Raw genomic sequence first — 26,141 nt, forward strand, 5'->3', positions numbered from 1 at the left:
TTTTCTCAAATTCCTCTCTAGATTTGTATTTCTGTTATTTCAATCGAAACAAAATTGATCTAAATTTGATACAGCTTCCTATCTTACATACATACATATGTACACATGTTCCCACAAACATCTCCGGTGACAAGTTACACTTCTCTCATATCAATGAGTACACCCGATTTATTTTAGCTTATTGATATGGGATCGACTTTTTATAGCCGAGTCCGAACGGTGTGTTCTAAGACACCACTTGTTAATAAGTTTTACATGGCTGAATTCGATGAGAACTACTTTTTCCACCGTGTGAAATTTTATGTTGCCTGGCCTGGGAATCGAATCCGGCATCAAGTCTGTAAGGTGGTTCTGCTAGCCGTTGCACCAAGGTGGCACCTGATCTTACGTATGCTAAAACTTTATTCACATTTTCAACTACATAGAATTTTGTTTGGATCCAAACATATTTCTAACTATTTTTCTGTGTGAATGTTTAAACCACAGCCGAACAAGAAGAGAGCACACAAAATTCTGAATATTGGCAACTTTTGACAGTGTGTTAGTAAGGTTGTATGCACGCATGCTGCAAAACAAAAACAAATCAAAACATTTGTTCTCTTTTGTGTGCTCTTTTGTTGTGTTCGGGTCGTGTGTGTGAATTGCCGAAAAACTTCGTAACTTCAACAATACCAAAGAACGGCATTGGTTTAAACCAGGTATAGGCACTAATGCAAACGCATTGTTTGCGACCTCACGCATACGACTCTCTCCACAAACAGCGTGTGCGTTAATGCATTGCTAAAATTAAAAATCATTGAAAAAAGCGACAGCAGAACCTTCTTCATTGACTTCTGAACGAAGACTGAGTGGTGGTTGTTCTGTTGTTATTCTCATCATGGGCACGTGTGCCCCTTTTTGCCGGATGCTGGTTTAAACAAACCTTAATGTTGGTACGCGTGGCACAGTATCTAGTGTGTTCGCATATAAATCAGAATTTCGCATGGTCAAATTCAGCAGAGGGCAATATAAAATAAAATAAAACAAGTAAAAAGGTATCAGTCAGCTGTACTGATAGAGATATACCCTCAGCCTCTGACCAAAAAAAAAGCAAACATATTACCGTATATAAAATATATTTTGTATTACGAGTTTGCTTCAAAATACGTGAAAATTTTAGGTACCGTAATGTGGGCTACACCAAATCATTTACGCATACCAAACATGGAAGTATGGACTTACTCCGGAAAAAATTGTACCGCTGTAATGGGACCGCTAGGACAACCTACAGAAAAAATTTCAAAACGATCCGAGAAAAGAAAAGTTTAAGACTTCACTTTTTCTAAATTTTGTGTGGGACACAAAATACATGACTGGATGAAACAACACACTGTGCAAAGTTTGGTCCAATCAGAAACTCCATGTGAGAGTTATCTTCCGGATTTGCCATTTTAGTTGACGCCGTCAAGGTTTCTTGAAGGTATTAGGCCATTATCTCAGGAAGTATGGACGATCCGAAAGGAGGTCTTAAACTTCACTTTTTCTGGATTTTGTGTGGGAGGCACCCTAAGGCGTGGGCCATATCGATTACTCACATCGAAACTTATCGTTCACACCATTTTACAGAAAAATTTTGAACTTTCTTGTGGGAGGTACCGGAAGGAGTGGACCGATATGGCCCATCTTCGAACTTAAACATTACGAAGTGCAAAATTTGGTTCGAATCAGTTGATTCGTCCGAGAGTTATCGTGCGCGACAGACAGAGAGACGGACAGGTCTAAATCGACTACAAATTGTCAGAAACACATTTCGTCCAAACATACTTGGGGTCTAAAACCATTATTTCGATGAGGCACATTTTTGGTCCTATCAAAGTCTATATACCCTCGTTAGCATATATGATGAGGGTATAATTAGCACTTTGGGCTCCAGAGAATAAAATAATCTTTCCATCCGTGTCAGCGGTCCAGTGTAGTCCATGTATAAAATTACCGAAAAATTTTAAGTACTTTAAAAATATGGGAAAATTAAAAAAACAAAAACTTTTTTTGAAAATTTTGTCACTCTGGGTCTGCTATTTGTTATAGTCGCATACTCGTATAACAATCAGTAGAGTTGTGCCAAATGAACTATATGAAATTATCTAGTTCAATACGCAGTTCCAATGGCCCACATCATTTGTATGAATACCCTGTTTGTACGTAATATCCCACGTTAGATTTTATGAACTTATATTACTATACTAGTTCCAAACCGTATGAGTAGTTTTGGAACTAGTACAGTGAACTACGAACTAGATTACCAACTTAAGCTTTGTTCCTTTCCTTTAAGTTAAAATTTCTTAAAGTTCTACCAGTTTTACCATTTTTAACTCGGAAACCGTTCCTTAACCTCAAAAAGTAGTAAACTGGAAGCAATATTTAAGAGAGCATGCCAAAATGGCTTTCTCTTTTACTACTCTCTTCTCGACAAATTTCGTGGTGTAAAAAGTGGAAAATCTGTGAAACTGTTGATTTGACTCATTGTCAAAGCAAAATAAAAAGAAATAAAATAAATATAAATAATAAAAAATCAAACCAGTGCACAGTGTCCGATTTTCCGAAAAACCTGGCCAAAACCCTAAAAATGAATGGATTACATGATTACATTTTTGATATTATATAACCCTCAGGCGGTCATTTAAGGGGTCCCTCCTCCTATAAAATGTGATCTTATCGGATCAAAATATTCTACAAATTTGTTCGCCATCAATTTTTACTATGGGTCCTAGAATACACCAAAACCCTATACCTTACCTAAACTTCAGAAATATGCAAAATTTTAAACACATGTTAGGGTTAAGGGCGTACTTCATGTGAGTTTTGGCAAAATTATCATACAAAGCATCATTTTAGAAGAATGCCCTCAAAGACAAAAATGTTCTCTGCTAAATTGCAGAATTGACAAGAATGCAAGGAATATTTTTCTTTAAAAAATTAACCCTCGTGCGAGTCATAAAAGGGGTCCTTTTGGTCCCTTTTTCCACAAATCTTTAAAATCTCCTATAAAATGTGATCGGATCAGACCAAAATATTCTAGAAATTTGTTCGCCATAAAATTTTACTATAGGTATTAGAATATACCAAAACTCCAAATTATACCCAAACGCCAGAAAGTGACCCTATACTATATTCTGACATTCGGAATGAAAGAAAATCTGTACATACCTGCAAGACAAAATATCACATAAAAACAAAAGCAAATATGTGCAGGATGTTTCGATGGAAATTGGTAAAAAACCCTCCTTTTTATGAAATGATAAATTACACGGCCCAACTCGACCTTACTCACAACTATTGTCATAATTTATTGTGAAAATTTATCTTGAAAAAAATTAACAAGTATGGACATCAATTATTAAAGAACGCACAATTCATTGGCGACACTGAACATCTTAAATACGTTTCACATACCTTTCATTACAATTACAAAAAGAAAATATTTAATATCCGTTGTTTATTTTGCATAATATCATAGATTTATAAACAACGTAAATATTAAAAAAAATTCAAATAGGGTCACTTCGACCTGCTTTTATACCCACTTAGTAAACAAGAAATGTATATATTTTTTCATAACTACACGCACTGGGATCCTATAAACAATATCTGACCCTTTTTAGTGTAAACTGATAATTTTTTTTTCGATTTTTGGCCAGGTTTTTTGGAAAATCGGACACTGTGCAGTGAAATAAAAAATTACAAACAGTGAAATTTATTTTGTTTGTTGTTATTGTTTGTTTTTTGACATTGGTGCCAGATCTACTATTTTTCCGTTCCTTTCCTTTTGTGTAAAACTTGTTACGTGAGAGCAATTCTCTTCTTATACTTTTACTATTAAAAAGTAAAGAAACAAGGCTTTTAACAGTCAGAGTACCGTATTTTTATATATTCATTCTTATTAAGTCCTCTGCTGGTATTGAACATGTGAAATTCTGATATGACTGAGGTTATAATAATGTCCGCTTAAGTAGGTACCTTTGATTTTTAGTATTTGGAATGGGGTATAACATATTTTTTCAACTAATTACCTGTTATTTGACATTTAATCACAGAACTAACAATTCATTATGTTGCTTAAAAAGTTTCCGAGTCTGACGCCATGGACCTTTTACACATTATTTGTCATATACACCACCCTTCCAAAATATACCGCTTAAAAGAGTTCATTTGTATTGGATTTGCTTTCGTCTACATGTTTATTGCTGTAAAACATAATATTGTGTGATACGAATTTAAATAAATAAGACCATGTACTGTATACGTACAGCATGATGGGTAACCAACACACAATTAAAAGTAATACAATTTGAAAATAACAGTACATTTTACCGCCCACATTTGTGGTATAAATATCTTTGTTTATTTCCAAATATAGTATCAAATATTCTTGTGTTCTCACAGTAATCACTACAAAGTCAAACTTATCAACATGTTCAAATTCGTAAGTTTAAAAAGTTGTTACTAAAATATGCACTAAATGCTAAAATAATAGTTCATCTATTTTATAGGCAGTTGTTCTTTTCGCCATCATTGCCTGTGCCGCCGCTAAACCCGGTTTGGTTACTCCTTTGGCTTATACGGCCCCAGCTGCTGTTGTTGCTGCCCCAGCTCCATTTGTCACTGCCACTAGCAGTCAATATATTGCCCGTAACTACAATGGTATTGCCACTGCTCCAGTAGTTGCTCCCGTTGCCGCCCCTGTTGTAGCTAAAACTGTTGCTGCCCCAGTTGTTGCCAAGACTTTTGCTGCTCCAGTAGCTGCTGCTTACACCACCCCTGTTGCTGCTGCCTACTCCGCTCCCGTTGTAGCCAAGTACGCTGCTACCTATGCCGCTCCATTCGCTTACTCCGCCCCCTTGACTTATGCTGCTGCCGTTCCTGCTCCAGTTTTCTTGTAAAAACTATCGACTGAATCTTAGTGATCTGATCAAAAATAAACTAGTAACTTATTGAAACTAATCCTTTGTGTTTAATGAATGAGTAATGAGAGAATTTACTTAATTTAGCGGCCTATATCACTATGAAGCCATATACAGAGATAGCTCCGATCACAAATATGTCAGTCAGTAAGAGTTTATTTATAAGTGCAGTGGAACTAATATTTATAAGTCTGTTTTTTCTGGATACTAATCTAAACCAATGATCCCTGTGGTTTGGGCCACTAGAACCCATACTGAAGGCAAGGAAACCGACTGTCAAGGCAACTACACAAGCTGACCAACGGCAGAAGGTGACTGGCAGGGTCACCCCTCGCGTAGTACAAAACAGGGTATTATGCGACCAGGTCCCACCTTTCACGTAGTAGAAAGCAGCGAAAACACAATGAAGACCACCTGAAAGAAAATATGTGATTGCTAACTTTTAAACCTTCAGATTGGCTCCGTTGTCTTTTAAACAGGATTCAAAGTCATATGCAATGATAACAAGGAGCCCGTGAATTTAGTTGCCATCACATCTTGGCCTTGGTAATTTTTGGGAATGACAGGTATGTTGAGTTTTACGTGGGTCTAACCCCTCGGTGTTCTCAACACCGAGTTGGTTAAGTAGGGAGACAATAGCAAAACGTGATAAGTATTTTAACAAGTCATAATTATATTACTTTTGGTACTTAATCGTACTTTTTGGAACCAACATTAATTGTTATACCCTCAGCCTTTAGGCTAGAAAGGTATATACAACTTGGTGTGCCTCATAGAAATAACGGTTTTAGATCCGTGTCTGTCTGTCCGCCTGTCTGCACGATAACTCTCGAACGAATCAACCAATTCAAACCAAATCTAGGGTATCGTAATATTTTGTTCAAACTTAAATTTAAGTTCGAAGATGGGCCATATCAGTTCACTCCTTCGGGTACCTCCCCCACAAAAGTTCAAACTTTGCACATCGTATTATTCATTCCAGATATACATCGTGTTCGAATATGAACTATATCGGTCTACTCCTTCGGGTACCTCCCACACAAAATTCCGACAAAGTGAAGTTTAAAGCTCCTTTCGCGTTTTGAAAATTGTTTTAGCAGGTTGTCCTGCGGCTTACTTTACGAATGTACAATATTTTTGGGCTCAAGTCCATACTTGCCGAGATAATGGCCTAAAAGCTCCAAGAAATCCTGAGAACGCCAATTAAAATGGTAAATCTGCAAGATAATTCTCGCAAGGAGTTTCTGATTGGTCCAAACTTTACACATCGTATTATTTCATCCAGTCATGTATCAGGTTGGAATATGGACTATAGCGGTCACTCCTTCAGCTACCTCCCACACAAAATTCGGTAAAAGTGAAGTTTAAGAGTTCCTCTCGGATCGTTTTGATTTTTTTCAGCAAATTGTGCTACAACGGTCCTGTCCGGAGTAAGCCCATACTTCCGGATAAAATGTCCAAAAAGCTCCGAAAATGTTAATAATTTAGCCAAAACAATTAAGAAAGTAGCAATCAACTGTGCTGACAGAGATATATGCTCAGTCGCTGACAAAAAAGCCAAATCAAGCGAAAACAAACCAATTAAAAAAGTATCAGTCGACATTGCCGACAGAGATATACCCTCAGCCTGTGTGGATTGAAATACTTTTTTCAAAAAAAAAGTTTCGCATTTAGTGGGATATCGATAGATAGGCCTTTTTTAAGCAGAGTTTCGACAATATTTAGAGTACCATTTTAGCGAATATTTTCGAACTTTTGTGGGGGAGGTATCGGAAGGTCCACTCCTGCCGCCTTCGAATTTCATCTAATATTCCAAGAAATATTACGATATCCATATCCGAACGCTGTATTCGGTTCGAGCTTTTCAGTCACTAAATATGGTGCCATAGGCGGTTTTTACAACTTTCGGGCTTTTTCCCAAGAAGTATGGACTTGCACCTGAAAATTCTTTTACTGTCGTAATTGAGGCAGCGAATGCAAGTTGCTTCAACAAAAATCAAAATGATCCGGAAGCAGGTCTTAAAGAGAATTTATCCAAAAATGTGTGTGGAAGGTACCCGACGGAGTGGACAAATAAAGCCAATATTCGAACCTGACCTATACCTGGTAGATATATTAGGATGTGTAAAGTATGGACCAAATCGGTCACTCCCATCAGAAATTATCGTGTGAACAATTTTCCGAACATTTTTGATCTTTTGTGGGGGGGGGGGCTACCTGAAGGAGTGGGCCGATATGGCCTATCTTCGAACCTAAACTTAGTTTGGACAAAATATTACGAAGGCAAAATTTTGAACCGACTCGACAGATTCGTTCGAGAGTTATCTTGCGATCCAACAATTACACACGGTGTCAAAGGGATTTTTTGGAACTTTCAGGTTATTTTCTCAGGAAGTATGGACTTGCCCCTGATGAAACTTGTACCGTCATATGTGGGGCAGTTGTTACAACAAAAATCAAAGCGATTCGAGAGCAGGCCTTAAACTGAACATATACGAAATTTTGTGTTGGAGGTACCCGACGCGGTGGACCGATTAAGTCCATATTTGAACCTTATCTATGTCTGGTAGACATTTTACGAATTGCAAAGTATGAACAAAATCGGTTATTCCCTTCAAGAGTTATTGTACGCGCAAATTTTCTAAACATTTTCGAACTTTTTTGCGGGAGGTAACGGAAGGAGTGGACCGATATAACCCATCTTCGAACTTAAACTAAGTTTGGTCAAAATATTACGAAAGCCAAATTTTGGACTGAATCGGTTGATCCGTTGAGAGTTATTTCTAAATCGACCCCAAATTGTCTGAAACACATTTCGTCCAAACATATTTGGCCTATCTTCGAACATTTGGCCCGTATGAAAGTGTTAACGGGGGTTATCATAAATGCTGAGGGTATAAAAATAAAAAAATTCTTAATATTTCGTACAGTATATCTTTTGATTGCCACCTTGGCTCTTGATTTCCGTTTATTGGACATCTCTTCCGAAGCGAAAAAAAATCTACCCATCCCTGCAACCTTCTGAGATATATCGCTTCAGATTTTATATAGCCTCCATATACATATATCTTTTTCCCGATTTTCTACAACCGATTTTTGCCAAATCAAAATCGGTAAAACTGAACAGGGGCTTGAGGAAACGTTCCATGTTAAATTTGAAGGCTATTCATTAAAAAATTTGCGAATTATAGCAAAATCGGGGGAAGATATATATGGGGGCTATATCCAAATCTGAATCGATTGTTGCGAAAATCGGTGAAACTACTCAAGGTAGGCTATTCGATTAAAATTGACCGAGTTATAGCAAAATTTGGGGAAGATATATATAGGGGCTATATCCAAATCTAAACCGATTTTTGTGAAAATCGGTGTAGCTATTCTATGGCCTAAGAAAATAACACATATTGAATTTGAACGAGTTGTAGCAAAATCGGGAAAAGTTATATATGGGGGCTATACAAACCTGAACCGATAAGGACCGAAGCTGATATTTTTCATTCCTGTGGTCTCATTAGTACTTGTGCAAAAATGCATCAACCTAGGTCAACCCCTTCAATTTTTGTAAACTTTTGTATGGAAGCGGCAACACTGTGCTACGCAGGGATGAGGCCTGGGAGACAACTTTTCCCATTGGTAAGTATGTATAGTGTGGATTTCTTTGCCTTCAATATGGGTTCCAGTGGCCCATACCAAATGGCTCATGGGAACAGTTTGTCTAGAAAGTCAAAACGTAAATTATATTTCACACAAATATATCAAAATAAACAAGGAGGGACTTTTAACACCTGCAGCTAATAAAAATCAGTCCCATTGCACTTATGAGTAAGTTTTTACTGACTGACAAATCCACGGCAGTAGCTATCTGCTAGTACTAATTACGAGAGAGGTTCCTGAATGAAGTAAACTCTCTAACTCATTACATTTTAATGATAAACACACATAAATAGTTTCAATAAGTTATTAGTTTATTTTTGATCAGATCACTTAGATTCAGTCGATAGTTTTTTACAAGAAAACTGGAGCCGGAGCGGCAGCAGCATATGTGAAAGGAGAGGAGTAAGCGAATGGAGCGGCATAGGTGGCAGCATATTTGGTAACAACGGGAGCGGTGTATGCAGCAGCTACAGGAGCGGCGAAAGTCTTGGCAACAATTGGTGCAGCAACAGTTTTAGCTACAACAGGGGCAGCAACGGGAGCAACTACTGGAGCAGTGGCAATACCATTGTAGTTACGGGCAACATATTGGCTGCTAGTGGCAGTGACAAATGGAGCTGGGGCAGCAGCTGGGGCGGTATAAGCCAAAGGAGTTACCAAACCAGGTTTGGCAGCAGCGCAGGCAATTATGGCGAAAAGGACAACAGCCTAAAATTAATTAACATAACATTACTTATTTAGTTGTTGACAAAAGTTGTTATTTCTAACTTACGAATTTGAACATATTGCTTTGTTTGAAGGTTTGTTTATGCTTTCAAGAAGTTGATAACTGATAATCTCTGAGTGGTTTTGTTTCCTATTTATACCACAGTTGTCGCAGAGTTCATTAATTCTTTTTTTAATGTACCCTTCAAAAATGTTCTTGAATTTGTGATATGGTCAATATTTAATTTCAATTCCGAACATAATATTATTTCTGTGCGTTAAAGTTGTTGCTATCTTTAATCAAAATAAATGATGCCATTGTGTGTGGAATATTAAATAAGTTCATTGCAAGACCTACATCAATGTGTACGGAATTGTGATTCACAATAGGCCAACATTAAAACGGTACAACATAATGGTCAGCTAGAATGTGGGTTAATTTTTAATAGGAAACGAAATAATTCTTCTGTATGTGTACTAGGGTTATGACTATTTTACAACCTCGTATCCCTGTATCATATTATGATGAGTTTTTAGCTAAAATTACATAAAAATTTAATTAAAAATTGGTTATAATTTCAGAGGCTAGAAACAAAAATTGTTTGTATAGATCCACGCTTTGGCATAGTCCAAATATAACGCGACGCGTCCCTTTAATGAATTTTGAAGGTTTTTTTGGATTTTGTATTTCCAGAGGTAAAAAACAATTACAAACGTGCACGTTTGGGTATAGCCACCATATAACGGTACCGTCCGATATCAGGTATTTTGATGTTTTTATCTAAATGTCTTACCATAATTTACTGTAACTTTAATTTAGGATTATCAGAAACTTCTACACCAAAAATTGTGGTTGTTTTAATATAGCTCCCCATAAAACCATATGTCCCGATTTTTGGAATTCAGCCTCATTATCCCATCGGAATTGCTGAAACTTGGTATTTAGCCTTCGCTTGGGCTACAAGATTTTTTTCCAGAAATATGTTTTGATATAGCTCCCTTGGACTTGTACTCCACGATTTTGGGAATTCTTATATTTTTAACTTCAAATCTGGTTCCAATATAATTTATGGTGTAGGGTCGGCCCGGTGGAACTTAATGCCGTTTTCACTTGTTTGATATTAATACCTAATATAGGATCGGTCACAACGATTTTGTTATGTAGATATTATTATTACGTAATTAAAACCACTCGGCAAAGGTACGATCAGGAGTGTCGTAATGCTACTGGACGAAAACGACAACGACAAGACAACCTTGCAATCTGCAGTATCATGAAAAACAATTAAGATCGGACCAATAATTACAATCTTCCGTGTAGCAAGTCTTTCATTCACTGGTGTGAAGCTGGAGACCAGGTATTTTAACCTCCGACCAACTACAAATCCGCAACCAAACTCATGCTTTGTGTCATGGCAGCTATAATACTATATTTATTTATTTCAAATATTTATTATAATAAAAAATTACAATAAAATTATATAAAAAATAGCACTAGCATTTAAGGCTATCGGCTAAGCTATAATACAGTGCGTCACTTTTAGGTGTTGCTGTGACGCCTTTCCCATTCCATCGTATTTCCTGTATGGCAGTAATGTCGGCTTTGTACTTTGTACATCTGCCAATGCGAAAACTGCACCTTCTCTATAAAGAGTGCGAACATTCCAGGTGCAGATTCGCAGATCATGGTCCTTAAAACGTTTGCGGGAGTCGTCAACTTTTGAGGGATTTGTTTTTCTTTTCTTTTGTTTTTTCATAGTAGGCTGTTTTTTCTAGAGGAGGGTTACTAACCCTGTGTCCAAACCCAAGCTTTTAACGTTCTTATGGGTGAACGCGCGGCACATTTTAGCTCACTACCTTTAACGGGTGTTGAAGGCAGCTACCCCAGGTGACACCACGGGGAGGTCAGTGACCACTTGAGATGATAGAGGGGCCAAGATAAATCCTGGACTTTGCCATGTTAAAGCCGATCAGGACCGTTCCTTGGTATCTTTCATCCCCTACGTTAATCGTAGACCTATACTATCTGATTTTTTGAGAGTTATGTTTTGTAACTGTATTAAGGTTTTTCATCTTTAGGGGAGTAAATGGGGAGTGACTTTCTATTAAGGCTGTGTAAATCGAGAAATTTCTGGAGGAAAGTTTTGTAACTCCAACGAACACTAAATAAAAAATTTCAGTCATTTCGGTTGAACAATATGGCTAATATGTAGGGGGGTACCATTCAATGGGGGGCTATATGAATACGTGGGCCTATGTCCTACAATTTCTGGTGGAAAGTTTTATACCCCCAACGAAGACTAAATTCCAATTTTCATCTACTTTGGTGTTACAATGAGGCTAAAACTTCAAAATACCGAAAATCTGGAGGTACCGTTCTATGGGGCTATATCATAACGTGGACCGATATAGCCCATTTTAAATAACAAGCACCCTAGGAATAATATACCAAAACACACCCTAGGAATATGTCAAATTATAAAGCTTTATTTTTAAAATTGCGAGCGGTATCTCGATTTCAACAGACGGACAAACGAACATGGTTATATTGACTTAGAATTTTGTGCGGATATGAGTTTAGGGTCTCTGACGAATATTACGATTTGCTACAAACAGAATCATGTGGTAAGAATGAAGAACTAACAGAACATAAAGGTTGTGGTGTATTAACATCTTACACAAAGATGGCTTAAATAGAATCGGGTTGTATTGTATGAAATACGAGAAGTTTTCTCTTGTTTTTCATGGTTTTGTTTTGTGTAAATGTTTTTATTTATTATTTGTAACCCAATCCGATTCCCTAATAAAAATATATATTTTTTTCGATTTTACTTTGGCATGGTTTATTTCTTAAATCGTGTCTAATCCAGGTTTAATAAGTTATTAAAAGAAAACTGGAGCTGAAGCAGCAGCATAAGTCAAGGGAGCGGAGTAAGCGAAAGGAGCAGCATATGTGGCAGCGTATTTGGCAACTACGGGTGCGGTGTAGGTATCAGCAACAGGGGTGGTGTAAGCAGCAGCTACTGGAGCAGCAACAGTTTTAGCTACAACAGGGGCGGCAACGGGAGCAACAACAGGGGCAGTTGCGATACCATTGTAGTTACGGGCAACATATTGGCTGCTAGTGGCAGTGACAAATGGAGTTGGGGCAGCAACAACAGCAGCTGGGGCGGTATAAGCCAAAGGTGAAACCAAACCGGGTTTAGCGGCGGCACAGGCAATGATGGCGAAAATAACAGCGGCCTATAAAATAGATAAAATGTGATCTTAATATTTTATGCATATTTTATTACCAACATTTAAAACTTACGAATTTGAACATGTTGCTTGATTAGGCTTTGATGTGATTACTGTGAGAACACAAGAATATCTGATACAATATTCGGGAGTAAACTGAACTATTTATACTTGAGAACTGTGGACGGCAAAATTTAATGTTATTTTCGTGTTGTGTTACCATTGTCTTAATTATTTATTAAAATTCGTATCACACAATGTGATATTTGATGCAACAATAAACAAGTGCAAATTAATTCACTTAGCCGGTCTGCATTTAGAAGTAATATGTGAAAGGATTGTGGCCCCAGAATCGGGACCATTCTAATCAACGCAAAAAGCCTATAAAAATTTAGGGAGTTTACTATGAATCATGAGGACTCTCATGTTTTTGTTTTTCATGACGGAGAAATAATAATACCACTCCAAGACACAACCCAAATTTTGTGATTTGAATTTGAATGAGAAACTAAACTGAAACTATTCAAATAACAGCAAGCTTCGTGCAAACAACAAAATTGATATTCCACACAATCTACGCGTTTACAATACACTATTCGAATTAACAGTTATTCGATATTCAACATGCTATTGTCAGCTATAAATAGATTGAACATTTCCGAAAATGGTATCAGAAATTCTTGTGTTCTCAGAGTAATCTCAACAAATCCTAATCCATCAACATGTTCAAATTCGTAAGTTTTAGAAAGAGCTTAACATTAACGAATGAAATATTAATTTTTTTCCTATTTTGTATAGGCCGTTGTCCTTTTCGCCGTCATTGCCTGCGCTGCTGCCAAGCCTGGTTTGGTTACTCCTTTGGCTTACACCGCACCAGCTGCTGTTGTTGCTGCTGCCCCTGCTCCATTTGTCACTGCCACCAGCAGTCAATATGTTGCCCGTAACTATAATGGTATCGCCACTGCTCCAGTGGTTGCCAAGACTTTCGCTGCCCCTGTAGCTGCTGCTTACACCACCCCTGTTGCTGCTGCCTACTCTGCTCCCGTTGTTGCCAAATACGCTGCCACCTATGCTGCTCCTTTCGCTTACTCTGCTCCTTTGACTTACGCCGCTGCCCCAGCTCCAGTTTTGTTCTAAAAACTTTGAGCCTGGATTAGAAACGATATAAGAAATAAATGTTACCCCACAATATTTAAACAAGTGTATATTTTTTGTGATTTATTTATAGCTATAGCTTAAAGCTATAAAAACAATTTGCTAGACAGGCTGGGAATCACTATTAAGTCTAAAAAACTGTTAGGAAAAAGTTCATACATATGTACGTCATTTGCTTGGCAAGAACGGTCAGACAACTACACTTTGACAGACGAAATAAACGTAAGACCAGTGGCTACTTTAGGCTCGCCTTCTTATTCATGTGTTTTGTTTCGTTTGCCGTTGTTGTTTTTCGTTTTTTGTTGTTATTATTAATTTTGGTTATTTTATTGGTCTTGCGCTATAAATAATTTTATATGGAATTCGATGTCATCGTATTGGAAGTGTGAAAATAAAATGCTTTATTTCCACTTCTGGGGGTAGAGGGGAAGGTATAGCAGACTATACCCCCATAGCAGTTGCTGATATTATTCGAATGTTCGGCACAACTTTCAGAACAGAAACATCAAGAAACTCCACAACAAATATTTTTCGCCACTATCGTAGAAACTATCGTTATTCATTCGCTAATAATATTATTGCCGATATTCGAAATCGAAGCTTTTCCTGTCACAAACTGAGCGACGAATGAATCGTTTTCAATTCATTCTCGTGTGTCGTTCTCGAACAAAATATCCGCATATATAACACTGTACAACACAAAAAATAATTACAAGACAATTCGGCCAGATTATGAAAGAGGACCGAAAAAATAAGACACGTGTATCGGCGTTTTAAAAGTTTACGTCGAGAAGTAACCTAAATAGGCGTGGGAAGTTCCGCCCATTTCTACAGGTTTTGAAATATTCGACATCAGATTCCTTGGAATCCTTACATTTTAGGTATAAAGTGTCTTTGGCAATATTACTGACAACAATGCGGGGTATCTTTTTATGAAAAAAATTAACCCTCATGCGAGTCACTAAAGGGGTCTTTTTGGCCCATTTTTTTTAAAAACGTTTAAAAAGTCCTTTAAAATGAGATCGTATCAGATCAAAATATTCTACAAAATTATTTGCCATAAAATTTTACTATAGGTCCCCGAATACACCAAAACTTTAAATCGTACCTAAACGCCAGGAATCTGCCAAAAGTAAAATCACGTTTTAGGGTTAATGTTGTACTTTATCTGAGTTTATTAAGTTTTGTCCTACAAAACGTCATTCTAGATAGAAGACGTCAAAGACAAAAATATTCTCCATCAAATTTCAATACAAGTCGCTGAATAAATGAAATATGTATTTGCAATATATATCAAGAAAATATATACATCAAATTTGTCAACAAAACACCCAAATATTTTTGAATAAATTAGTTTTGTTCTTTTTCGGGTTGATGCATGAAAGTAACATGAAATTTAGTTTTAGATGAAAGTTGTTAAAAGAAGAAATATTCTACACAAAATTTCACTATAAGTCCTAGAACAAACTGTATATCTAAGTAAAACACTTTGTTAAGAAAATGACGTTACAAAATTAGATATTATAGGTAGAAATTATTTGTTAAACTTTTAGACTCTTAATTAAAATTTATTCCATACTGAGTCAAAATCTCCTAAAATACTTCACTTTTTGGGGATTGTGTCAAAAGAAGAAATATATATTCCAAATTAAATTTCCTTATGAGTCTCTGAACAAATGAAATTTATAGCTATAATATTTAACATCTCCCGAAGCTTTCCCTTTTAAATACGATTTAGGACCATATTCTACCGTTTTTATTCACATTTTCGTTATATGCGGTCACAAAATACATATATGTTATTGATGTTTTTTCATAATTAATTCTTTCAGAAGATTATGTGTGCTCGATCCAAACTGTTTTTGAAATATCTATGGTGAATATATATAGGAAAAATATTGACAAGCCAGATCGGACTTTGTAAAATTACGTATTTTAGTACTATAAACTAAAATAAAGTCATCAGGATAAGTCGTAGGTTCCCTGCGCCCTTTTTTTAAATGCGCTGTATATGTAAAACTTACGAACGTGTCCGTTTCCCCCATTCATGGTGCATAGTTTAGCCATAAGACCCGACAACACCTACTTTCTTAAATATGTTACAAATCAATGGAAATACCAGATGTTTTGCATAACGAAGCTTTGCTCTCATTTTAAAGCAAGTTTTTATATTAGAAGGCAACATATCGATACCTATAGCTTCATCAGGTATATAAGATATACATTATTAGAAGGTGGAAGGACGACATAGTCGGCCCTTATGTTGCCACTGGACATTCATTTGAATGAACACTGAATGAAAATTGCGTTGTATCAATGAAATTTGTCATTGATTTTGAACCAACGCGCAGTGGCCAAATTTCCAAAAAAAAACCTGACCAAAAATCGAAAAAAAAATAACAATTTACGCTAAATAGTCTCAAATGGTGCCGTGCCATAACTCCCAACGGACATAACTCCCAAAACGATTTTGGGAGTTATGTCCGCCTTGGTTTGCGGACATAACTCCCAAATTTTTTGGGAGCTATGTCCGACCCCCCCTTAGCGGACATAAGCCCCAATGGGAGTTATGTCCGTTTTTAAAATTTAAGTGATTTTTATTTAAATACAATTTTTATTTCAAATGTATAAGAAAAAAATTAAAAATTAACTCTATGTTCATATGCATTTTTCATTTCATAAAAAATGTATAATTGATTTAAAATTTTTAAGAAAATTAAGTACAAAATAAGTAGTAGCCATCTCAAATCGAACTATATTCAAAATTTGCCTTTAAACCTATTTTAAACGAAAAATGCTGCCTACAGGAAAATAAAAAGTTTTTGTTAAAATTCACAAATACTTTCTGGAAAAAATCGCACGATGTTTTACAAAAAATATTTTCACAATTTAAGAAGATAAAAAGTTTTTGTAAAAATATTCAAATACTTTCTGAGAAAAACGAAAAGAGCCGCAGGCGAAAATATTTTTGAAAAAATCGCGCGATTTTTTAAAAAAATATTTTCACAATTTGAGAAGATAAAAAGTTTTTATAAAAATATTCAAATACATTCTGAAAAACTAAAAGCGCCGCAGTCGAAAATATTTTTGAAAAATTCGCGCGATTTTTTACAAAAATATTTTCACAATTTAAGAATATAATAAGTTTTTGTAAAAAATATAAAAAATAAAATAATAAATGTTGTTTGAGCTTGAGGTCTTAATGTTGTTTATTTATTCATAATTTCCAATATTTCGCAATTTTCTTGAATTGCATCCTCAGGGAAAATCTACAATACAAAGTGTGTACTTATTAATATCACAGCATTTTAATATAAATTATTATATTATTAAACAAACACAAAATAAACACAAAATTAGCTTACAAGTAAAATCAAATAAAGTGTCAAGTTAAATTAAAACTATGATAGGCTTCACCATTATCGTCGCTTGTAAATATTGCACTGATTTGATTTACTTCTTGTACGTTCTCTTATGTGTTAAATGTCTATAGCAGTATGCAGCATTGTCTGTGTCGCTCTTAAAGTTTATTCTCTTTGTTGTTGGAAGATTATTTATGTGCAGCATTTCTAAAGTCATTCTCCTGTTGTAGGTGTTTTCAGTTTGGAGTATTTTTACTTGTTCAAAGTTAGGTTGGTGGTTGTTTCTTTTGCAGTGTTCTGCTAATGCCGTTTTTTGTACTGCATTTTGATTACGCATTTTGATGTCAGATTTATGCCCTGAAATTCGCTTTTTTAATTTGTTTTTTGTGGTACCAACGTACATTTGCCCACATGTTTCTTTCTCATTTCCATTACATTCAATCTTGTATATTAAATTGTGTTTATCCATGTCGTCAATCTTGTTCTTTGTATTTGTAAAAAGTCGTTTTAGGGCAGAGTGAGGCAGAGAACATTTTTGGGTCTCTCTTGTGCTCTCAATGAGCGTAAATTTGTTGTTGTTCACAACGTGTTAGCATCTACACAAGCTGTGAGCGATAACAAATTTACGCTCACTTAGAGCACATGGGCTCTCTTGTGAGTCACAATGCCTCCTCCTGTTTTAGGGTATTGCCTGTTTTCTGGGCTATATTATATATATTTTTATTATATACAGTGGTGTGAAAAATAATAAGGACACTTCAATCCATAACCAAGATTACATTGAAAACTGACTAAAAAAGTGAAAATTACTTTTGTTTATAAAATTTATTGTTTTCTTAAAATGTTAGGAAAAGTATTATTAAAATATTTTGATTGCTTGTAACCATATTTTGTTTATCTTTTATATTTTATGCGAATTGTCGTAGTTTGGTGTGTGAAAAATAATAAGGACACTTCATGACATCTTTTAATAAGGACCAAACATGAAAGAAATTAATGCAGGTTTTTACTAAATAATGGTAGATAAAGTGTTTGTGTCATTATTACTTTGTAGACGATCATTTGTTTTCTAAAACGGAATCGCATCGTCTGGGTATCGAGTCGACCAAATTTTGGCACTTCTCTACAGGTATCGCGTCCTACGCAACCTGTATAAGTTGTCAAAGGTCGCCATAATTTGATGGACACTTTCCCCTGCTTGATTTTTTAACTTCATTCCACAACATTTTTCAATCGGGTTCAAATCAAGGGATTGTATGGGCCATTCTAACAACTTAACTTAATTACCCTGGAACACCTTTTTTCATTTTGCCGTCATTTTTGGGTCATTAACCTTGCTGAAGACTCATTTGAGAGGCACACCCCCTTCAGCATACGGAAGAATTATATTTTTCAAAATTTCAATCTAATCTGGTGATTTCAAAAACACTCTGAATACTGTATAGAGACCCCACAGCATAGTAAGAAAATGAGCCCCACACCATGCTGTTACCTCTGCCATATTTAGCCGCCTTCAGAGTATATTTTGGGTTATATTATTGATTTTTAGGTCTTCAACCCTCATAAACTCCTCTATCGGAACAAAAAAATATATTTGGTTTCATCAGACCAAAGAATGGTACGCAATTTTTCTTAGACCCAGCGATGTGATTTCTAGCAACCTGTATTATTTGTTGAATATTTTTATACCCTACACCACCACGTGGGAAGTGTATAATTTTTCGATTAAAATGATACTTTTCTGACACTGTAAGCTCTAATGTAACCACCACAGAGTGTTTTAGGAGTTGTTGATGCGTCAAAATTAATATTTAAGTAGTTTTTTATTTGTAAAGATGTGGTAAAAGTATCTTTTTTAATCATCGAATAACGCATTTATTATTACAGGTGACATTTTTGAATTTCTGCTACGACTTTTATCTTCGAAGTTCACTTAGCTGCATCCTCCACCATTGTTTTTGAAGATTCTAAGCTTTTTCTGTAATTTTTCTGCATGAATTTCCTTCTTTATGTAAACATTTAATGATTTCTCGAGTAGCGTGATAACAGTGCGTATTTTTACCCATATTTGCAAAGAAAAACTAAAAATACCGCTAGATTTAACATTTAATCGATAGAAATTAATTCATTTTAAACTTTTACTTACAGGAAAGAATCACAAAAAAATAATATCAATTTATTTTTACTAAAACGAAAAACTGTCCTTATTATTTTTCACAGCAGAAATCACGGATTTTACGAAAAATATTTGTTTTGTATAAAAACTAAACAGAAAGAAAACAAAATCGTAACGGGATTTCTTATTGCAATACATGTACATTTTCAAAAACAAATTTCCATCGAAAATTCTTCCATTTTACACATTTTAGGAGCGACCAAAAGCTGTGAATGTCACTGTCCTTATTATTTTTCACACCACTGTAAGTCTGAATTTTGAAATCTTTCTGATATTTGAGGTAAGTATATCATAGATTTGTATGTTCGTTCTTCTTTGTTTTTCTTATTTCTCGGCTGGTCATATTGTTTTAATAAGTTATTAATTATTCCAATTGGAAAATTGTTATTTAATAAGATGTCTCTGATTTTAATTTTGTTTTTTCCATGAAATTGTTGATCGCTTGTGTTAAGAATCCTATTCACTAGGTTTCTTGCCGTATTTATGATAATTTGCTTCGGATGTTTCGAATATAAAAAATATTCAAATACTTTGTGAAAAACGAAAAGCGCCGCAGGCGAAAATATTTTTGAAAAAATCGCGCGATTTTTTACAAAAATATTTTAAAATTTTAGAAAATAAAAAGTTTTTGTAAAAATATTCAAATACTTTCTAAAAACGAAAAGCGCCGCAGGCGAAAATATTTTTGAAAAAATCGCGCGATTTTTTTACAAAAATATTTTCACAATTTAAGAAGATACAAAGTTTTTTAAAAAATATTCAAAAATATGTTCACAATTAAAGGAGATAAAAAGTCGAAAATATTTTTGAAAACAAAAATCTCGAGATTTTTTACAAATATTCAAATACTTTCTGAAAAACGAAAATATTTTTGAAAAAATAGCGCGATTTTCTTAACAAATGTTTTTACAATTTAAAACTTCTCCTAACTGCTACTTACATAATTTGGGGCATAATTTCGTTTTTAAATAATTTTATGAAATCAGGAGGATTTTGTGGATACTTCGATAGTGGTTGGCACTTAGGCCTTCTCAAATGTATAATTCCGCTTAAATTCTAACTTCTACTCTAAATTTTATAACTATAAATTTCAAAATTAAGAGGTAGTTTACACTATCTATCAATGTCATATGACACGAAATAAAAACGATCCATATCTACCCACGCAGGCAATGTGGGGACGTAATTTAATTATAATTTTGCTGGTGTGGACGCACAAAGTAAATGGCGTAATGAAAATCCCCAATATTGCACATATTAGCGACTATATAATGATGGAAAATTTCATGTCATATGACATTTACATATAGTGTAAACTACCCCTAAGCAAAGAAATAATTTGTAAAATAAGAAAAAAATCGTTGGGAGTTATGTCCGCCATTTTTTTGGGTGTTATGTCCGCTTTGCTTCACGGACATAACTCCCAACGAATTTTGGGAGTTATGTCCGCAAAGGGCAGTTGACATAACGCCCAAAATCATTTTGGGAGTTATGTCCGCGGGAGTTATGTCCGGGCACCGTGTCAAATATTGTTTATACCCAGCAAAAATCCTCATTACAAACCTCCTTTCCCACCCATTATTTTAACAAGGGCATGTCGCTCGAAATATCTGGTTATTTTGTAACCACTGAAATAAGTAGATACTGAGTAGATTTTGACTACTTATTTCAGCGGTTACAAAATAAACAGATATTTCGCCCGACATGCCCTTGTTAAAATAATGGGTGGGAAAGGAGGTTTGTAATGAGGATTTTTGCTGGGTAGGTTCCCACTGCGTGTAGCTATGAAAAATATATATGGTAACATGGGGCGGCTTCGCCACTGGGGCGCCTTCGCCAGCACCGATTTTCTTGATAATTATAACTGTTACAGAAATGCCGTTAAAGGGAAAATTGTGAGTTTAAAGAAGATCTTTCATCTCCCAAAAATTGGCATTTCTATCAAATATATGATTGCTGATGCACGCGGTTTCATGTTTTTGGGGTATTGAAAAAAATATTCATGGTGGGTATATTTTGTAATATCTTGTATACCTTTTGTGATATCAAAATTATATTTTATACCGTTAATAGACAACTACTGAAGAATATAAATCCAAATAATTTGCATGATAAAAGTAATTATAAATGTCAATATATTCATATTATGAACTATGTAGGGGGTGGGGCGGCTACGCCATGATAGGGGTGTTGTGGGTTAATGTGAGAAATATGTCAGGTTTAACTTAAATTGTTTATGCTATTGATATACCACGCTATAATGTGAAGTTGAAATCAAATATTGTGCTAAACCTATCTAGTTTGGCAAAAATTTCATTTTTATGCCTAAATTCAAGGTACCTACTTCAATTAACGGCAAGAATATGTTTCTTTTTGTAAATTTTAGAATCATTTTTGATTATTAAATAGAAAACATGTTCTTTTTATGCATAATGTTGATATTTGAGGAGGAAGTATGGTAAATGCCAGTTTTAGAGTCCGTTGATATATGTCCTATGTTGATGGCGAAGCTACCCCATGGGTGGGGAGGCTTCGCCACTTTTTAGACATTTTGTATATTCTCAAAAATAATATTTTAAAAACAAAATTATAATCATTTATATATCAAAACTTATAGTCAAGACATGCTAATATTCTTACCAAAAATAATATTTGGAAAAACTTTAATGATGTCGATATGAGAACATTTTAAAAAAAACGTGGCGAAGGCGCCCCATGTTACCATACGTTTCTTGTCTATTAAGCGGGTATAAAAGCAGGTCAAAGTGACCTATAATATCCAAAATAAAGATATGAGAAACGAATTTAAGATGTTCAGTGTAGCCAATGAAGTGCGCGTGTTTTAATAATTGATGTCCGTACTTGTTGCTTGTTCACAATAAATTATGAAAATAGTTGTGTGTTGTTGTAGCTGTAAGATCGAGTTGGGCTGTGTACCTTATCATTAGATAGCGGAATTTTATGCAACCCCTATTTTTGATCCGATTAATGTCAAATTTTGGAGCTGGGCATATTTGTAGTTTCTGATTAAGTTGCAATGGAAACATATCCCATATGCAAAAATATGCAAAATGCATAAATTATGCATATGCAAATATTATTTTTTGCATTTTCAAAATTTATGCATTTTACATATTTTCATATGCAACAAATATTTCAATAATATCTTCAAAAATGTTTAAGTGTAAATATTTCCTGTTTAAAAATCTCTTCACACAAGTCAATAAAATAGAGAAATCTATGTATAACCGCAATCACGACCTTCAAAATACGGAAAATCGGAAGATATCGTTCTATGGGGGCTATAAGAAGGCCTGGATCTATAACGACAAATTTCCGGTGGAAAGTTTTATACCTCCAAGGAAGACTAAATACCAAATTTTAGTCATTTCGGTGCGATATTAACCCCACTATGACTGAGTGACTGACAGATCATCGCCCAGACGAAACGGCTGAAGCTAGAAGCTTGAAATTTTGAGTGTGGGTTGCTGTTGGTGTGTAGGGGTGAGATAGGCTGGGTTTTTGGAAATTCGAACTGAAAGGGTACGAAAAGTACTAAAAGGTACTAAATATGGTACCCTTTGTATTAGGCAAACGGGAAGAGCTAGAATTCTGAAATTTGGAATGAGGGTCACTGATGGAGGGTTAAAAAGATGTACCAAAGGATTTTTGGAAATTCGACCTATAAGTGTACTAAAAAAAACTAAATTTAGTACCAATTGTATATTTTTAGCGGATATAGCTAGAATCTTGGAATTTGGTATGGAAATCAAGATTGGGAAGTGGCGTTTATAAAAGGAAATGGTGTTTGAAATTCGTTCTCATGTTTACGAAAAGTTCTAAATAGTACTAAATTTAGTACAATTTGGATTTGGGTGAACGGATAGAGCTGAAAACCTGAAATTTGGAATTAAGATTACTGATGGAGTGAAGGATTGAGGTAGTTTTGGAAATTCTTACTTATGGGTACGAAAAGTAGTAAACGGTACTAAATTTGGTACAATTTATATTTGGGTGACCGGATATAGTTGGAATCATGAAAATTCGAATTAAGGTTACTGTTGAAGTGTAGGATCGAGGAAGTTTTGGAAATTCGTACTTGTGGGTACTAAATGGTACTAAATTTGGTACAAATTGGATTTGGGTGAACGGATAGAGCTGGAATCCTGAAATTTGGAATTTAATTACTTTTGGAGAGTAGGATAGAGTTAGTCTTGGAAATTCATCTTTATGGGTACGGAAAGTACTAAATGTACTAAATTTGGTACAATTTATATTTGGGTGAACGGATAGAGTTGGAATCCTGAAATTTGGAATTAAGATTACTGATGGAGTGTAGGATTGAGGTAGTTTTGGATATTCATACTTATGGGTACGGAAAGTACTAAATGTACTAAATTTGGTACAATTTATATTTGGGTGACCGGATATAGTTAGAATCATGAAAATTCGAATTAAGGTTACTGTTGAAGTGTAGGATCGAGGAAGTTTTGGAAATTCGTACTTGTGGGTACTAAATGGTACTAAATTTGGTACAAATTGGATTTGGGTGAACGGATAGAACTGGAATCCTGAAATTTGGATTTAAGAGTACTGAGGGATTTAGGGATTGAGAAAGTATTGGAAATTCGTACTTATGGGTACGGAAGGTACTAAATGGTACTAAATTTGGTACAATTTGGATTTGGTTGAACAGATAGAGCTGGAATCCTGAAATTATAATAAATAATCCTGAAATTTGGAATTAAATTACTTTTGGAGTGTAGGATTAGGTACTTTTCGAAATTCGTACTTATGGGTACAGAGAGTACTAAATGGTACTAAATTTGGTACAATTAAGATTTGGGTGAACGGATAGGGCTGGATTCCTTAAAAGTGGAATTACGATTACTGTTGGAAAGTATGATTGAGGAAGTTTTGGAAATTCGTACTTATTACGTACCCATAAGTACTAAATTTGGTACAATTTGGATTAGGGTGAACGGATAGAGCCGGAATCCTGAAATTTTGAATTAAGATTACTTATGGAACGCAGGTTTGAGATAGTTTTGGAAATTCGTACTTATGGGTACGGAAAGTACTAAATGGTACTACGTTTGGTACAATTTAGAGCAGATAGAGTGTAGGATTCAGAACTAAATGGTACTAAATATGGTATAATTTGGATTTGGGTAAACGGAGATAGCCTGGAATCCTGAAATTTGGAATTTAGTACAAAATGGTACTAAATTTGCTACAATTTAAATTTGGGTGAACGGATAGAGGTGGAATCCTTACTATCCTGTTGGAGATAGTAATTGAAATTCGTACTTACATACGAAAAGTATTAATTGTATTATGAATACAGCTGGTCATGATAGCTCAATTAATTCAATTTAATGAAACTGGCACAGAATTTGGTTCAAATTGTTACTGTGTAAAGGGGTAGAGCTGAAATTGTGAAATTCGGTATTAGTATAGCAGTTGGCGTTTGTAGTGGAGATAGAGAGGAAGTTTTGGAAATGATGTATACGAAAAATGTTAATCGCGGTTTGAATATAAGAAAGTAATTTTTGAAATTTATACATATTATAAGTACTGAATTTGGTACCAGTTTGGTGTTGCATGAAGGGATATAAATGGAATTTCGAATTGTGGTATGAGGGTTTGTGTTGGTGTTTAGATAAAGATTTTTTGAAATGCATACAAATTAAGAAATGTACTAAATGGTATTAAATTTGACGTTGGTTGTAGCATTGAAGCTGGAATTATATAAAAGTGTGTGAATATTTTTGTGTAGTTTTTTGCATTTTGTTATAGTATTGTCCTTTATCTATCATTCCACGCTTATAAAGCTTCATTTGGTCCATGCATTTCATGCAAGTCAGAAAAATCGACTTTTTTGTAATTTTCGAATTTGATGAAAAATTTAAATATGAATTTAATCATACATGTTACGTATAGATAAAGTCAGATTTTTTTAGGAATATAGTAAGAGTATTTTCTTCATTAAAATGCAAGGGATTGTCATGTAAGAAAGCACAGATATAAACCTTGCAAGGTTTCGGCATTTTTAAAAGAAGGCCTGATTACAGGAAAACTATACGTTTTACAGATTTTTTTTAATGTTTAGAAAGTCTCAAAAATATTATTTTTATACAAAAATTTAAGTTTTCGCGCCAAAAAATTATCGGCTTAAATGTATGAAAGGTTCCTACATGTAACCATTGGCATTGGGTAAACAAGTTGAGTTAAAACTGTGAAATTTGAGCAAAGGTCCTGAATTTTAAAAATTGTACTGAATAGTGCACTATTGTGTTTATGTTAACACGAATTCGGATTCTACATAATGTACTGAAATCAACAAGTCAAACGTATCAAAATTGTTGAAATGTAGAGGTCTTTTTTGTGTACGAACAGTACTTAAATAAAATTAAACATCAATTCAAATAGGTATTAGTACATCAAAATTTTCACTGTTCACCATATTATATTGTTTATGTGTATATTATTCCTTTTCCGCATACGAAGTAGCGGGCATTTTGCTAGTCATTTTATAAAAAGGGAAGAGTTTTTTACCAATTTCCATGGAAACATCCTGCACACATTTGCACTTTTTGTTTTTATGTGATATTTTGTCTTGCAGATACATATGTACAGATTTAGTTTGATCCAGAAGGTCAGAATATAGTATAGAGTCACTTTCTGGCGTTTGAGTATAATTTAGAGTTTTGATGTATTCTAGAACCTACAGTAAAATTTTATGACGAACAAATCTCTAGAATATTTTGACCTGATTCCATCACATTTTATAGGAAATTTTAAAGATTTGTGGAAAAAGGAACCAAAAAGACCTCTTTTATGAATCACTCGAGGGTTTTTTTAAGAAAAATATTCCTCTGATTTTTGTCAGTAAAGTGCCAAGTGCATTAT

The 26,141-nt window shown here is 34.8% G+C and overlaps 4 protein-coding genes across 4 annotated transcripts; 2 read left to right on the top strand and 2 right to left on the bottom strand.

The window, feature by feature from the left end:
• Nucleotides 1–4,450: 4,450 nt before the first annotated feature.
• On the top strand, nucleotides 4,451–4,919 carry LOC141402453 (uncharacterized). Its single transcript, XM_073983759.1, has 2 exons — nucleotides 4,451–4,462; nucleotides 4,530–4,919. The coding sequence occupies exons 1-2, from the start codon at nucleotides 4,451–4,453 to the stop codon at nucleotides 4,917–4,919; spliced, it is 402 nt and encodes a 133-aa protein (XP_073839860.1).
• A 4,026-nt stretch (nucleotides 4,920–8,945) lies between these two features.
• On the bottom strand, nucleotides 8,946–9,378 carry LOC141403013 (uncharacterized). Its single transcript, XM_073985146.1, has 2 exons — nucleotides 9,367–9,378; nucleotides 8,946–9,302 (listed from the first exon to the last, which is right to left on the bottom strand). The coding sequence occupies exons 1-2, from the start codon at nucleotides 9,376–9,378 to the stop codon at nucleotides 8,946–8,948; spliced, it is 369 nt and encodes a 122-aa protein (XP_073841247.1).
• Nucleotides 9,379–12,182: 2,804 nt separating this feature from the next.
• Nucleotides 12,183–12,621, bottom strand: LOC141403014 (uncharacterized). Its single transcript, XM_073985147.1, has 2 exons — nucleotides 12,610–12,621; nucleotides 12,183–12,542 (listed from the first exon to the last, which is right to left on the bottom strand). Exons 1-2 carry the CDS (start codon nucleotides 12,619–12,621, stop codon nucleotides 12,183–12,185), a joined length of 372 nt encoding a protein of 123 aa, XP_073841248.1.
• A 637-nt stretch (nucleotides 12,622–13,258) lies between these two features.
• On the top strand, nucleotides 13,259–13,673 carry LOC141403015 (uncharacterized). Its single transcript, XM_073985148.1, has 2 exons — nucleotides 13,259–13,270; nucleotides 13,335–13,673. Exons 1-2 carry the CDS (start codon nucleotides 13,259–13,261, stop codon nucleotides 13,671–13,673), a joined length of 351 nt encoding a protein of 116 aa, XP_073841249.1.
• Nucleotides 13,674–26,141: the final 12,468 nt, after the last annotated feature.

The sequence above is a fragment of the Musca autumnalis genome, unplaced genomic scaffold (genome assembly GCF_047663935.1).
Source record: "Musca autumnalis isolate F117 unplaced genomic scaffold, ASM4766393v1 scaffold_4, whole genome shotgun sequence".
Lineage (NCBI taxonomy): Eukaryota > Metazoa > Arthropoda > Insecta > Diptera > Muscidae > Musca > Musca autumnalis.